The sequence below is a fragment of the Orcinus orca genome, chromosome 15 (genome assembly GCF_937001465.1).
Source record: "Orcinus orca chromosome 15, mOrcOrc1.1, whole genome shotgun sequence".
NCBI classification, from domain to species: Eukaryota; Metazoa; Chordata; class Mammalia; order Artiodactyla; family Delphinidae; genus Orcinus; species Orcinus orca.
The window spans coordinates 51,484,623-51,501,888 of record NC_064573.1 but is presented as its reverse complement, the minus strand read 5'-3'; the positions used below and the strand labels follow the sequence as shown (position 1 = coordinate 51,501,888).

Sequence of the window (17,266 nt, the reverse complement as noted above, 5' to 3'; positions counted from 1 at the left end):
ATTTTTCCAAAGTGAGTATTTTGAGATTATCATTCCTCAGAAAGGACTGGTATTTGACTAGTTACATAAGCTTAGAATCCAAGAAAATCAGTGTTACAGAGATTCAGAAAATTCAAGGCAAAGCATATTTTTTAAATTATTCACATCTGGCCTTGGCATACATACTGAAAATTTTTGCTGCAGAAACAATCACTTCTATATATTTTTAAATAACTGTATTCATTTTTATTATACAAAAAACCAGAGTTGTTGTTTTATTTTGAAAAATAAAAGAAAGTAGGAAACTTTAAACACTTATAATCCCACCACTCAAGGATAATCACTGTTAAAATGACTTAATACCTAGTGTTCCAGGCTCTCTTCTCTGCCTATGTCTGATATTATAGTAGGCACATTTTTCCACATCATTAAGGTTTTGTAAGCATCACTTGTAATGAATGTGTATGATATTCCATATCATAACAACACCAAAATTTATTTGCTTTTTTTATTTGAATACCTTTGTATTTTTGGAACACATCACAGTTGATAGAACCCGAAGGACCAGAAGCATTTTAAGGTGTAAAGAGATTGTCCAGAGCAGAGATTCTCCACTAAAACAACTCTTGAAAGTCATTGTTATGAAAACACAGAGGATTCTCAAGAAGTCATCTGACTCAGTTTCCTCATATTTTGCCATGTGAATCAAGGAGAGCTACATTTGCCTAAAGTCCAGAGGGCAGTGCTTTGGGGACAAGGACTGTTCTCTCATCTCTGTGTGCCTGGTGCCTCATTTCTGCCTCTCCTGGGCCTGGCACCAGTAGGGGCTCAATTAGGGGTTCGGGTTCGAAGGGAGAGCTGGGGCTGGAGGGAGGAAGGGGAGGGATGGGCAGAGGGAACACCAGTGTCCAAGTGCTTTGCTCTCTGGTTCCATTTACCTTTCCCTAAAGGAAGCATTTCAGCAGCCAGCCTGCCAGGAAAAGCACCAGGCAGGGAGAAGCAGCCAGGACATGCAGAAAGGCCACATCCTTGGCAGCCCTTGTGTGGCTGAAAGAGAAAGGTGAAAATAGAAACCATCACGTTGTTGCAGACTCAGCACTAAGGCGAAGCATTTGGTACCTTAACTTACTTTCTAACGAAGGAAGGGAGGCAGGGAGGAAAAGAAGACAAAAGAAAACAGTACAGAAAGAATTGGAAGGTAAAAAAAAAGAAATGAAATGGGTTAAACCTTTTTAAGTTTGCCCTAGATGGACTTGTAAATGCTGCAGTGATCAATGGAAAAGCAACATAAGGAATTTTTAGACCATAGGAAATTCTTTTGTTTTAGTGTCATTTTTTTTTACAGACTGATGTTGTAGCATAGTTCTTCTAATTCAAGAAGCTCCAAATGCTATAAATTAGAATACTAGGTTATCAAAATGCGATCAAAGTGCAAGCCACTTTCAACTCCACATGAGTAGGATGAAAACAGGAAGGATTAGTGACACCATATTTTCCTCCTCCCTGCTTTTAAAATGGTATCCGTGGGAGCCCCCAGCAAATGGGAGCAGATCTACGAGTATCCAGTCAAGGAAGTTTTATCATGCTCAGGGGAATGACGTAAATTTGACACCTCAATACATGCCTGATCATAAAAGAACCAGAGAGACAGTTTTGTCTGCTGATACGTGGATAGGTTTTAAGGCAGTGGGAGAGATTAGGAGGGGAGGAGAAGAGAAGGCAATTTCACTTTCTGAAATGTATTTTCTTGGTCTCATCAACCTTATGTCTCCTTGTTAGTCAGCAGAAAATGTAAGCAGAAAAAAGGAAGTGAGAAAGGCAGCAGGGAGTGGGATCCCAGGGAAGAAAGTACTAGGAAAGCACTCTGCCCTGAGGTGGAGTAGGGAAACACCAGAGATTCCTCTGTACAAACAGAACTGAACAAGTACCTAACGTTAGCATCTGTGAAGTCAGTTTCCAACCACGTCGTAGCTGCCCAGTGCCCACCCCTAGTTTATAGACAGCGTTGGCACCTGCCTCACAGCCACCACCTCCCCTCCAAGTGGACGACCCCACCGAATCCTAGCTTCTCTGCATTAAACTCTCATCCGCAAACACCTTTCCCTCTACTGCTCATCAGGCGCCTGCCCCCTAGTCATATCCCAGACGCTCCTGGATCCTGGACTTGTAAATTCTAACAACCCCAACACCAGACCACGGACTTCTTTGCAACATACACTGTGTGGGGAAAAAAAATCAACCTTTCCGATTGATGCCTCATAAATTCTTTCTGGTTCTTTAGTTGGCTCTCTCTCCCGCTCTCCACGGTGACTGGCTCTTGCAGACTCCGTTTCACTCACAGTTCTGACCTCATCCTTCTCTTAGCAAAGGACCATGCCGCTTATTTCTCCCCTCCCCCACCCCCAGAGGAAGAAAACTTCAGATAAAAACTTCCTTCCAAATCTGGAAACCTGCCTGCATATACACCCATCATTCCCCCTTCCTTCCTGATCAGTGAAGAGCTGCCCTGCTCTGTGTAAGCCTGCTTCTCCCACCTTGCTCTGGAGGCCGTGCTGTCCTCATTCTCATGGACCTCACACTCTGATGATCTCCTCTCTCATTGTCACCTTCCATTTCCTTCCCTCCTGGAGCTCATTCCATCAGTTTTAACCTGCCCCACTCCCTCAGAGACAAAACAAGCAAGCCTCTGTTAATCCTACCTAACCCTCCAGTTTATCCTCCTCGACTTAAGTGACAAACTTACTGAGGGAGTTGTCTGTTGTCATCTTCATTTCCTCAACTCCCAGTCACTCAACACCCTGCAAACTGGCCTCCACTCCCCACTGCCACGCTTCTAGGACTCTCACCAATGTCACCAATGACCTTTTCTGTCCTTACCTGGACTCCTGACAGCAACAGGTGCCCTCCATTCCTTCCTTTAAGCACTGCAGTGCCTTTGGCTTCCAAGACACATCCTTTCCCAGCCTTCCTTCTACAAGTCATGCTCCAGTGCTACTCTGTACCCTGTGGTGCTCCACCCCGACACTCAAGACTGCGTAGTGGCTGTGTGTTTATTGATGATCTTTCTCTTCAGCTAGAAAGCAGATATTCAGGGTATAGGTCTGTCTTCTCTATGGCACAGGAGACACTTAACAAATGTGTTGAACTGAAGTTTTGTAATGTTCTGTTGAATTTTAAGTTAAAATCTATTTTAAGAGGAAGACATAGGGAGTTCCCTGGCGGTCCAGTGGTTAGGACTTGGTGCCTTCACTGCCGTGGCCTGGGTTCAATCCCTGTTTGGGGAACTAAGATCCCACAAGCTGTGTGGCGCAGCTGAAATAAATAAATAAATAAGTGGAAGACATAGAAGTAATTAATATTTAAGATGTGGCAGTCCTGTGGCAAAAACAAATTCAGCCATTAAAACCATGTTTCGCAAACCTACTTTGGCCAAGAGTAAAGCCCTTAAGATGGGTATGTAACAGGTGTATCTGTCAGTCACACAGGGCTCTGAAGTCGTATCTGTGTGTTCAGAATGCTCTTCTTGTGCAGATCTAGTGCTGCTTTCCTCCTTGACCCAAACAAACAGCATAGTCATATATACCCACACAGCGAAGTCTCACCGAACCCAAATTAGAGAATTCTTTCCCACTGGGAGGACAGAAGGGAGCCAGCCAGACCACCAGAAAACAGTGGGACCACCAGAGCAATGGGCACCGAAAGCAATTACCCGGAATTTTAACCAGCCGTTTCAATTCCCAGGTTATATATTTATTTTTCTTTTACTGATATACAGAATTTATTAAGCTTTTCACATGTAATAGAGCATAGTTTCAGTTGCATCTGAAGTGCTAACAAAAGCTCCAGCAATCAAGAATGGCAGCATGTTATCAATATTTTATAACAATCAACACTTGTAGCTTTTCAGATTTGGATAAAATCATTTATCCCGAAGTAAATCTAGTCATGCTTTTAAAAAATGCTTGAGGTCACTCCAAGCTTGGCAATTAACATTTGGCTTAAACAATAATAAAACAATCACAACTTGATAAATAACAAATACAACATTGTAGGCCATAACCATACACAGCATAAGGAAAAGATAGTAAGTAGCCATTAGCATTAATAGAGTACCTTGGCCTCCATGTAGATACTTCCAGAGGCTTTGGTTCATTCAGCCCTGACACTCAGTTTTTAAAGCAGGGGACAATATCTACAGTATCATTTTGTAATTTCTAACACACTGAAAACAAGTAAGTAGAAAATGATGAGTTGATTTTTATTAATGCATTAAATCCTCAGGAGTTATCACCAACCCCTTAATATAAAATTTTTTCAAGTTATATTAGTCATGTAACTTGGTGTGCTACTTACTGTAAATGCTGCTAAATGAATTAAATGAAGACAACAATGTTTCCCCTAATGTGGTTGACTTTAGCACTTTTCAGCTACCTAGATCTAAAAACTTTCAGGCTTTTGAACTGAACATTTGAGGAGAGTGTTCATATTTCAATGTATTGATAATACAATATGCTTGATTCAGAACGTTAACTTACAATTTACTCCAAAACTAAAATTTTAATCTGGTGAAAAATAAGTAGCTATAAGTGGCATAATAACCATGACGCATAATAACCATGACACTAAAATGGTTACTGTCACAGATGGTGATAAACAAGGATGTGAGGGCTCCACTCTCAAGTCGCCTAGGATTTTGAATTACTTGTACATATTGTCACTTACAAAACTATAACCAATTGAATATTTAGTCTGGTGTCTTCAAACACCCAAGATATAAGATAACTTATACCAAAACAATATCTTTTCGAAATATTTTTTGTAGCTGGTAGTTCTTCCCTTGGAGGTAAAGAACATTTTGCCAAAACTTTTAATAACCAGGATACAGAAAATTTTAAAGAGCAATCTTAGGAATCAAATATACAGAGATTCAAAGAGGAAAAAAGAAAATTGTATAGAAGACAAAGATCAAACTGGTATCCCAGATCCAGAGCAATTTTGTAAAGTAGGAAAGCAATTATGATAACCCACAGCTTCTTAGGTCATTCTAGTGAGGATCTCCAGGTACTATATGTGTTTTTATAATGATATTTCCTAAATAAAGGGCCTTAAATGCACATGAAAGGGCGTCTCCCAGGAATAGAGGTTAAGCTATTTTTACGTTGTTCAACGCACAAACTATTTGGTCAAAGGAATATGTAAAGTTCAACAAAAGCACATCTGGTGGAAATTCATGGCAATGAATGTTGACAAGATGTGCTTGGATCTCGCTTGCAGCATCTGGCAGCAAGTAGCAGAACAAAGGTGGAATCTCACAGGCTCTCCTGTGTCTCTTCTGGAAGAGGCTCCGTGGTGGTGGAACTAGGGTTTGCAGTCAAATTCAAGAATTCTCCAAAATCACCACCAGCAGGCTTGGTTCCCCCTACTTTAGACTTTAAGTTTTCAACCCTTTCCTCAAATTATTTGAAAGTTGGGGAGTTTTTTACATCTTCCAGCTTTTTGGTGATGACTGATCCAACAGATGAAAAAGCAGCTGAAGCCTTTTGTCCAGGCTGAGATAAGGTTTCAGAGGTCTTCTTGTACGCAGACGTGGCTGTCACATCTTGCCACCCTTTGGCAATGTTCTGTTTTAGTGTCTGTAGTGAATTGATCCCAAGTTTCCGCTTGATCTCTGTTAGGTGCTTTCCTTTTTCTGCTAACACTTGAGACAGAGTCTGGATTTCTTCTTCTACCTTAGCAAGTTCTCTTCTTAGCTCTTCTCGCTCCTCCTCTGATAGGGTTTCAGTGGCACCGATAGTGGCAGCAACATCTTCTCCTTCCTCGGGTACTGGGTCTGTTCTCAGTAGACCTTGCTCGCCGCGATCCATGTCTCCCACCCACCGGCAGCGAGTCCTTGCTTGGCCTCCCTGCCCGCCACCCTCCTCCTGTCCTCCTCCCAGGTTATTTGCTGAAAAGAGACAGCCAGGGTGAAGGAATGTCCATTGTTATAATACTTAAAACTTCAGCATGCTCTAATGATTTAATATTTTCTGGATTTTCATTTCCTTTTTTAAAAAACAATAGCAATTTATTATTTATATTCTACTTTTTTTGTAATAGGGATCTGAAGACATATCAGTAAAAGCAGTTATCACAAACCCATAAAATCAGCCAAAAATTAAATATGATTTTCATTTCCTTTTAAGCATTAGAATATTTTTGCATACCAAAACTTCAGAGAAATTAATTCGATCCCAAGGGAAGATGAACAGCTAAAACTAAGAATAGTTTTATTTTTCTTTAGGATGTCTTCTTGACAGGAAGAACAAGAAATAAAACTTAGAAATGAAAAATTTAGAAATACAATTATTTATTAAAAAACATCAAGAGAGGGCTTCCCTGGTGGCGCAGTGGTTGAGAGTCCGCCTTCCAATGCAGGGGACACGGGTTCGTGCCCCGGTCCGGGAAGATCCCACATGCCGTGGAGCGGCTGGGCCCGTGAGCCATGGCCGCTGGGCCTGCGCATCCGGAGCCTGTGCTCCGCAACGGGAGAGGCCACAACAGTGAGAGGCCCGCGTACCGCAAAAAAAAAAAAAAAAAAAAAAATCAAGAGATAATAACATTCAAGCCAGACCACATTGTTCTCTCCAAATAAATAAGCAGTACCATGGGGCATTGAGATGAGCACTGGGTCATTTTTACTGATACCTGGACATTTTAGATTTCCCTGATTATTATCAGTTTAACCTGATACTCAGGCTGATTAGCTCCTTCTAGTGATGGGTTCTGGCCACTCATTCAGACTTTTCACCTCTATGGCTTTGACACTAGTGCTCACAAGATATTGTGGACTTGGTGCCTGTGTTCTTGGTTGTATTCCCCTTCAAGACCCTTAGATGGTTGAAAAATTGCTGTTTTCCCTTTAAAGTTTTGTGAGGAATGGCCTTGGAGGACATGATACTGTTTTTCTCTAATCCCATAAAGGGGAGTTCAGGCTAATGCTTAAACACATCTGGCCCCGTAGCCTTCAGTAAAGCCAAAGGGGGCACAAGTGGCTACAGTCTAGTTGCTTGGAGTCCTTGTCCATCCAAGAAGGTTCCTCTTCTTTGGAGTTGGTTATTTCCATGGAAGATGTCCATGACTGCGGCACCACCTAAGGCAGCTCCCAACGTTCAGATCAATCACCTTTAGGGAACACCAACCAATCACCAAACACTTTAGGTGATTCCCAACCACCACTGGCTCTGTTCTAGGACTCAATAAGTTGCAAAATGTCCTAAAAGAAGAAGAGTTACTGATGCCTCCTAAGTTCCCATTCATGTTAAAAAGTAAGATTTATTATTGAGGTAGACATGGCCCTTAATCTCTTGGTGCTACCATCAGTATCCCAGTTGGACTCTGCTGATGTCCATTTTTTATTGTGGAGTTGGAAAAATGTGAGATTTGCTTATGATTTATTAGAACATAAACTTTTATTTAATCCTATAGAACTGTGATAAATAAATTATTGAGAATATAGAAAGTGACCTTTCTCAGACCAGCCATTTCTCGGCACTTCTGACCATTTTCAGATGTCACACCTCTAAGTATATTTTTGGAAAACAAAACAAAACATGAGGGTAAAACCAGAAACTAATGAAAAAGTTATCCTATATGGGGTGGAAGAGATAGGGATGGAATGAGTATAACTTTTAATATAGTTTTGACTTTTGATCCTTGTAAATGAGTTACATAGTCAAAAAATTAAATTAAGATGATGGGGAAAAATATTAAATGCAAACAAAAATAAATGAACCTAACTGCATATCAAATTGATAACATAACCACACACCAAAAAGAATTAATTCAAGGATTGTTTTAAACACGGTTTTCTTATTGAACATTCTCAGTGTGATATATCATATCCTAAGGGTAAAAAGAATTGCAAATGAATCTTGAATTTTAATCAGTATGTGGTTGGAAGTGGTACTGATAATCTTAAGCTATTTTGTGTATATCACAGTATAGAGAAAATGGGTAAATATTTTAATGTTGAAAAACAGTGTTCTTACATGAAAGAAAGGAGAAATATTCATTTTAGATTTAAATTGGAGATAGAAGTATAAACTTATAACTTGAAAAATACTAAATGTCTCTTAGCTCTGTCCACTGAAAGGTTTTAAAAGCAGTGATATTTTGGGACTTCCTTGGCGGTCCAGTGGTTAAGACATAGCTTTCCACTGCAGGGGGTGCGGGTTTGATCCCTGGTCGAGGAGCTAAGATCCCACATGCCTTGCGGCCAGGAAACCAAAACTTGGAACGGAAGCAGTGTTGTGGTGAATTCAAGACTTTAAAAATGGTCCACATCATAATAATCTTTAAAAATAAAATGATACTTTAGGGCTTCCCTGGTGGCGCAGTGGTTGAGAGTCCGCCTGCTGATGCAGGGGACAGGGGTTCGAGCCCCGGTCCAGGAAGATCCCACATGCCGCAGAGCGGCTGGGCCCGTGAGCCATGGCCGCTGAGCCTGCGCGTCCGGAGCCTGTGCTCCGCAACGGGAGAGGCCACAACAGTGAGAGGCCCGCGTACCGCAAAAAAAATAAAATAAAATAAAATGATATTTTAGTATCAAATGTGTGTGTGTGCACATTTAGCATCTAGATCTTAGGTTATGAATACCATTCCCCATTATTACCAGCTCTGAGGTAGGAACAGTCTGGAATCTTGGTTTCCAGAAAGTGCGAAAGTACTCAAAGATCGATGGAGGTATGTCGAAAGGACACAGCAGCCTGCTTGAAGGAGACTTTGCTGTCCAAACTTGGTAATTTGGGGCATCTAAAGGAATGATGGCAGTGGATTGTAACCTACTGGATTTTTGTAAAGCCCATGAGTCCACAGTAATGCTAAAAAAAATAAAAGGGGCAGGAGTGAGGGGTGGGACGCAAGCTCTCCTTTATAAAAGAGTACCAGCTAATCAACATAAGAAAATAACAGAATTAAGAAATACCTGTTTTGCACTACCAATATAGTAAGTAGGATGATGTAGTGGAGCATTAAGTTCAGTGAACAAAGACATGTGTTCTTTCTTTTATTTTTTGCGGTACGCGGGCCTCTCACTGTTGTGGCCTCTCCCGTTGCGGAGCACAGGCTCCGGACGCGCAGGTTCAGCGGCCATGGCTCACAGGCCCAGCCGCTCCGTGGCATGTGGGATCTTCCCGGACCGGGGCACGAACCTGTGTCCCCTGCATCGGCAGGCAGACTCTCAACCACTGCGCCACCAGGGAAGCCCTACAATATAATTATTGATTCTGGCAAGTATCATCAATGGGTACTGAAACCATTGGGTAAAATGTATTCAGGAACAAATATTCACACAGTCTCCAAGTGTCATCCCACATATTAAAAATTACAAAGAGGAAAAGGCATCTTTACAATGGAGAGACCTGGCAGTAGACAGTACCATGTCCATGCAATCAAACTTCGCCATCTCCCATTATGGGACAGATTGACATTATGAACAAGGGGAAGTACATGATGTCACCTATGAAGTATAATTGCCAAAAATGTTTAACCTGAATCTAATCACAAGGACACTATCTGAAAAATCCAGATTGTGTGACATTCTACAAAACAACTAGCCTGCATTTTTAAAATATCGATGAAAAGACCAAAAAAGAAAAAAGAAAAAAGACAGGGGAGCTGTTTTAATTATACAGAATAAAGAGACACTGCAAGCAAGTACAATGCTTAATTCTTGATTGGATCTTAGACCTAAAAATAAAAAGTAAAAAACACAGCTCTGGGACAATTCGTGAAAATCATATCTACTACTATATGTAAAATAGGTAACTAATAACAACCTACTGCATAGCACAGGGAACGCTACTCAGTACTCTTTAATGACCTATATGGGAATAGAATCTAATAAAGAGTGGATATATGTATATGTATAACTGATTCACTTTGCTGTACAGCAGAAACTAACACTGTAAATCAACTACACTCCAATAAAAATTAGTTTAAAAAAACCAAATGTATGCTGTGTACTAGAGAATATTATATCAATGTTAGTTCAATTCTTTGGATGTAATAATGGTATTTTAGTTATGTAAGAGAATGCCTTTGCTCTTAAGAAATACATATTGAGGTATATAAGGGTGAATATTATATATTCTAAATTATTCAGCGATAATAACAACAATGAATAAAAAGTAATAAAGAGAAAAAGCAAATGTACCAAAATATTAACAATTGGTGAAGCTAATTGAAGGGTATACAAGTATTTATTGCACTAGTCCTTCAACTTTTCTATAGTATTCAAAGTAGAAAGAGAATTTAAGAAATTTTAAATATTGAATAGATCAAATTTATAAATTTTATGAGGTATTAAAAATCACAATATAGTGAACACCCATGTACCTATCAAAATAACTTACTGAAGACTCTTGTTCCCCTCCCTGATGCTAACATTCGTCTTCTTTCAAGGGTAACTATTATGCTGAATTTTGTGTTTATTATTCCCTTGTTTTATTTATAGTTTTGCCATAGTGCATAACTCCTAAACAATATATTGTTTAATTTTGTATACTTTAAACCTTTTTGTAAGTGCATTTGTCTGTAATTTACTTTTTATACTCAATATTACATTCCTGTGATTAATCCTGTTGTTGTATATAGCTGTAATTCACTAATTTTACTGCTTTTTAGTATTCTATTCAATGAATATAACACACATTTTAAAAAAATCATCTCTCCTGTTGATGGACATTTAGGGTGTTTCTAGTTTTTTACTATTTCAAACAGTGCTGGTACACAGGTACAAGAGTTTCTCTGAGAGAAGAATTGTTGGGGCATAGGTTATGTACACTTTCAACCTTTCTAAATAATGCTAATTTTTTTCCAAGGTGGTTGGTTATATTTACATTCCCACTAGCGATGTATGTGTTTCAGTTGCAAATGTTTGATATGGTCATGCTTATTTTTAAGTTTTTTTAATTTTTAAATGATTTTATATCTTCAGAAAAGTCACAGAAACAGTACAAGAGATCCAAACATGACATTTAAAAATAATTCCATTCTCCAATAAAGATGTTAAAAAAAAAAAGAAAATTATCACAATATGCTGGCTTAAAAAAATCCATTTATAATAGCATCAAAAGGAATAAAATACTTAGGCATATATTTGATGAAAGAAGTGTGAAACTTATACTCTGAAAACTAAAAAACATTGTTGAAAGAAATTTAAAAAGACCTAAATAAATGTAAAGGTAGTCTACATTCATGAATTGGAAGACATTAATATTTTTAAGATGGCAGTATTCCCCAAATTGATCTACAGATTCAATGCATTCCCTATCAAAAGCCCAGCTGACTTCTTTGCATAAATTAACAAGCTGATCCTAAAATTCATGTGGAAATTCAAGGGACCCAGAATACCCAAAACAATATTTAAAAAGAAGAACAAAGTTGGAAGACTCTCACTGCCCCATTTTAAAACTTAATACAAAGGTACAGCATTTAGACATTGTGGTACTGGCATAAAGATGACATATAAATCAATGGGATAGAATTGAGAGAGTCTAGAAATAAACCCTGCTATTTATGGTCAACTGAATTTTGACCAGGGTGCCAAGCCCATTCAATGGGGAAAGTAATCTTTTCAACAAATGGTGCTGGGGCAACTTGATATCCATATGTGAAAGAATGAAGTTGGACCTTTACCTCAAAAGCAAAAAGTAACTTAAAACAGATCAAAGACCTAAATGTAAGACCTAAAACAATAAAATTCTTAGAAGAAAACATAGGTGTAAATCTTCATGACTTTGGATCAAGCAACGATTTCTTAGATACGATTCCAAGAGCACCACCACCACCAACAACAAAAATAGATAAACGGGACACCATCAAAATTAAAAACATTTGTGTTTCAAAGGACACCATCAAGAAAATGAAAAGAGAACCCACAGAATGGGAGAAATTATTTGCAAATCATATGTCTGATAAGAGACATATCTATAATATTTAAAGACCTATTATAACTCAATAATAAAAAGACAAATAGCCTAATTAAGATATGGGTGAAGGATCTGAATGGGCACATATCCAAAGAAGATATACGGATGACCAAAGAGCACATGAAAAGATGCTCAACACCATTAGGCAGTTGGAGAAATGAAAATCAAAAACACAATGAATACTACTTCATGCCCATGAGGATTGCTATAAGCAAAAAGAGAGACAATAACAAGTAATATGTAGAGAAACTGGAAGTTCATACACTGCTGGTGGGAATGTAAGTGGTTTAGCTACTTTAGAAAACAGTCTAGCAGTTCTTCAAATGGTTAAACAAAGAGTTACCATATGATCCAGCCATTCTACTCCTAGATATGAAATGAGAGAAAAGTGAAAATATAGGTCCACACGAAAAACCTGTACACAAAAGTTTACAATAGCATTATTCATAATAACCAAAAAGTGGAAACAGTTCAAATGTCTATCATGTCCATAATGAATGGATATATAAAATGTAGTAAACTATACAATGGAATATTACTCAGCAATAAAAAGAAATGAAGTATTGATGAATGCTAAAACATGGATGAAACTTGAATACGGTATTCCAAGTGAAAGAAGCCAGTCACACAAGATCAGATATTGTTATGATTCCATTTACATTAAATGTCCAGAGCAAGCAGACCTATAGAGAAAGAAAATATATTGGTAATTGCCTAGGGCTGGGGGACTGAGGGGGGAATTGAGGGATGATGGTTAAAGGGTCTGGGGTTTCACAAAAATGTTCTAAAATTGCTTGTAGTGATTGTTGTACAACTCTGAATTTACAAAAAGCTATTGAATTGCACATTTTATATGGGTGAAATGTATGTGGACTATATATTAATAAAGCTGTTAAAAAATAGGGAGTTCACATATACCCTTCACCAGCTTTGCTTAAAGTTGAGAATTTATATAACCATAGTGCCATGATCAAAACAGGAAATCAATTCTGGAACAAAACTATTAACCAACTAAAGACCTCACTAGTTTTCCCTTAATGTCATTTTTCGTTCCAGGATTCAATCCAGGATCAAATATTGCATTCAGTTCTTTTGTCCTCTTAGTCTCCTGCAACCTGGGACATGTCTTCAATTTTACCTTGTTTTTCATGACTTTAACTGCTATCTCCAATTCCATGTGAACACTGCAAGGTTCCTTTTAGTCCTTCCCCATTTCTCTATTTGTAACTTCTTTCTCTGACAGGGAGAAACCTGATTCTTTTTTTTTTTTTTTTTTACGGTACGCGGGCCCCTCACTGTTGTGGTCTCTCCCGTTGCGGAGCACAGGCTCCGAACGCGCAGGCTCAGTGGCCATGGCTCACGGGCCCAGCCGCTCCGCGGCATGTGGGATCTTCCCGGACCGGGGCACGAACCCACGTCCCCTGCATCGGCAGGCGGACTTTCAGCCACTGCGCCACCAGGGAAGCCCAGAAACCTGATTCTTGTTATCTATAATGTACATATTCACTTCTTTGATTTTTTTTCCTAGAAGTTACACAGTTGCTAACCCACACCCCTGTGAGAAAACAGATTGCCAGCTAAAGTGTTGCCATACAATTCTTTTGGTCTTTAGCCTTATGGTTTCCAGCCAAAACTGATTTGTTTTACTGAGGTTTGCTCTTTTCATGCTCACCCCCCATCAATGTGGTTATGTTAGTTTTCATTTGTTACCATTTGGATTCCATGTTGCCTGCCTCTCCTCCCACCCAACCCCCCATGCCCCACTCCATTCTTTTTTTTTTCTTTTTTAAATATTTATTTATTTATTTGGCTGCGCCGGGTCTTAGTTGTGGCACTCAGGATCTTTTTTGCGGCATGTGGGATCTAGTTCCCTGACCAGGGATCGAACCCGGGCCCCCTGCGTTGGGAGTACGGAGTCTTAACCGCTGGACCACCAGGGAAGTCCCCCCACTCCATTCATTTTTTTTTAAATTTATTTTTGGCTGCATTGGGTCTTCAATGCTGCGTGCAGGCTTTCTCTAGTTGTGGCAAGCCTGGGCTACTCTTCGTTGCAGTGCACAGGCTTCTCCTTGCGGTGGCTTCTCTTGTTGCTTCTCCTTGCGGTGGCTTCTCTTGTTGCGGAGCATGGGCTCTGGGCGCGTGGACTTCAGTAGTGTGGGCTGTAAAGCACAGGCTCAGTGGTTGTAGCACACAGGCTTGGTGGCTCCGCGGCATGTGGGATCTTCCCGGACCAGGGCTCGAACCCGTGTCCCCTGCACTGGCAGGCGGATTCTTAACCACTGCGCCACCAGGGAAGCCCCCCCACCCCCTACTCCATTCTTGATTAACTTTGTTCTATGGTTCTAAGAGTCAAAGCTATACAAAACGGTATATTCAGAGAAGCATCTTCCCCTCCTCATACCTACTCATTCCCATTCTCCCTTCTTTACACCCCTTTCCCACCCATCCCCCTACTGGTAACCAATCTCTTTAGGTTGTGGTTTATCCTTCTTGAATTTGTTTTGCAGAAATGAGGTACATAAGTATTTTCTTTCATCCACTACTTTCTTACAGTTATCTTGTTTTAAAAAATTTGTATTAATGTGGTATTATTCCATTTTATTATGGTTTTTATTTCCCTTATTACTAATGAGGCTGAACATCTTTTCAGATATTTATTGGCCATTTGGGTTTCTTCTAGGAAATGCCTGCTAAAGTTTTTTTTTTTTTTTTTTTTTGCCCATTTTCTCTTGGATTTGTAGGAGTAATTTATGTATTCTGAATACTAATCCTTTTTAGTAATACTAGTTACAGATTTGGAAGGCTCGTCTTTTTATTTATAATATCTTTGATGAATAGACCTTCTTAATTTAGTTTATCTATCATTTGGCCTTTTCTGTTTAAGTAATCCTCTATGAGTTGCCACAGTTATTCTCCTTTATTGTCTTCTAAAATTTTTAGAGTTTTATCTTTTACATTTCAGTTTTTAATCCACCTGAATTTTTTTTTCTTTTTCTTTTTTTTTGCATATCAGGTAAGATCCAATATAATTTCTTGGCTCTTCAGTGCTGACTGTTGAAGAGCCCATCCTTTACCACTGATCTACATTGCAAGCTTTATCATAAATCTCCGTTTTATATGCATGTGGGTGTGTTTCCAGGGTTTGCTCCATGCCAAAACCACTGTCTTGTTAATACAGCTGTATAATTCTTAGTCTCTGGTAAGGCAGATCTCTCCCACCTTTTCTACTTCAGGTCTGTCTTGACTATTCTTGGTTCTTTGCTCTGCCATATACATTTTTAAACAATTTAAAATTTTAACTATATGTTTATGATATGCTTCTAATTTAAGTCTTCTTTAATGTCATTAATAGTTTCATCATTTTCTCCATAAAGGTCTTATACACCTTTTATAAGATTTATTCGTAGATAATATTTTCTGACGTCGTTGTAAAATAGTTTTTTAAAAATACATTTCATAACTGTTTGCTGTTGGTATATAGAAATACAACTAATTTTTATAAATTGATTTTGAATCCATCAACTTAACTAAATTCTTATTAATTTAATTGATTTATTGATGGATTATTTTATGTTTTCTACCAAGACATATTATTAGTAAATAGTGATAGTTTTGTTTCTTTCTCTCTCTCTTTTTTTCAGTAATTGGTGGTTCCATTTATTTCTAAATATAGTAAGAGCGTAAGATATTTTTGTTGAGTTGAAATAAAATGCTTGTAATGATGCCATTAACACCTCTTGAAAGAGGCCCTCTGAAGGAAGAGACCATATCCATTTTTGTTTTACATTTACTAAGGAGAAGCTGTGAAGGGAGAGAGGAATTAAAATGGAATATTAAATTATATTCTGTTTACATTTTAATGTACACTGCGTAAGACCACCAGCTTCTATGAAAGGATAAATACTGTATCATTAGACTGGTTGTGGAGAGTTTTGTTTCTCACTTTACAGTTATAGGTAAAAAAAGTCAGGATATACAGTTATAAAATGTGAGCTAGGTAGCAGAATATCCGTTTAAAAAAAGTAGGAAGGAATGCACAAAAATGTTCACAGTGGCTTATTTTGAGTTGAAGAATCCTGGATGATTTTTTCTTTTTTAATATATCTCTATACTTTCCAGTTTTCCCAAGATGAGTATCTATCACTTTCATAACCAGGAAAGAAACAAAACTTAAAACTAAAAGCAAGTCTAAAACAAAATGTAAAGGTAAGGATCATATACTAAAAATGCCCCGTTAGAAATAAAACAATCAAGTACCTCTGATATGCCTCCCCACCACCGAGATATACCACTGCAGAGCCAGCTGGCAGCATAGACTAATATACCATGTTATGTCTAAGAGAATGACCTCTGAGATTCATGGAACTTTGTCTTTCCATTAAGGGCATGTATGGACTTGACCTGTCAAAGGCATACAATTGGTCGGCATTTCGTTTGTTTTGAAATGTGATCAACTCAATTATCCATAAGATACATTTTTCCTCTTTGTGAATTATTTATGGTCTTATGATATTAAGAGCCTCCTAACTCTCACTGCTTATTTCCTAAGGATAAACTTAGGAAATATAGACTAATTTTCAACTGGTTCTACTCTCCCTATTTTACAAATAAGAAAACAGAAACCACCAGAGATTAAGTAGGTCCTCTTTCTGTGCCTCTGCTCACCTCCTCTACACCAGAGGACTTTGTCTCTCATCATGACACTTGTCAAAAATATCCATCTTCTCCATCATAAGCTCCATGAGATTAAGATCTTTGTTTGTCCTGCCCTCCTGTGTATCCCCAGGCTGAGCACAATACCTGACATAGTACCTGATATATAATGGATGTTCGGTAAATCTCTATCGAATGTTGAATAAATTTTATAAGCAATCCACGTTCCAAAAAAATCAGACTACTTGCCAAATTAAATGTTTGATTAATTGCTTTTGGAAATATTCACAACATCATTTGACTACACGTGGGGGGAAATTGAAAACAATCTCTGAGTAAAGGCTCCTGATGAAAAAAGTTTGAAAGCAAAATTACCTTTCTGTTTACCTTTTCTGGTATGATGAATTTTTCATACGGTAAAACATTTTTCCTATTTTCTTTTTTTTTTTTTGCGGTACGCGGGCCTCTCACTGTTGTGGCCTCTCCCGTTGCGGAGCACAGGCTCCGGAAGCGCAGGCTCAGTGGCCATGGCTCACGGGCCCAGCCGCTCCGCGGCATGTGGGATCTTCCCGGACCGGGGCACGAACCCGTGTCCTCTGCATCGGCAGGCGGACTCTCAACCACTGCGCCACCAGGGAAGCCCTCCTTTTTTCTTTTATACCATT

General features: G+C 38.8%; 2 protein-coding genes across 3 annotated transcripts in view; one reads left to right on the top strand and one right to left on the bottom strand.

The window, feature by feature from the left end:
• The window catches only part of GREB1L (GREB1 like retinoic acid receptor coactivator), a 260,529-nt gene that overhangs the window by 203,059 nt on the left and 40,204 nt on the right, over positions 1–17,266 (top strand). The window lies entirely within an intron of this gene.
• Positions 5,278–5,894, bottom strand: LOC101278483 (tumor protein D52-like). The gene has a single exon (XM_033435359.2). It carries the CDS (start codon positions 5,841–5,843, stop codon positions 5,436–5,438), a length of 408 nt encoding a protein of 135 aa, XP_033291250.1. The 5' UTR covers positions 5,844–5,894; the 3' UTR covers positions 5,278–5,435.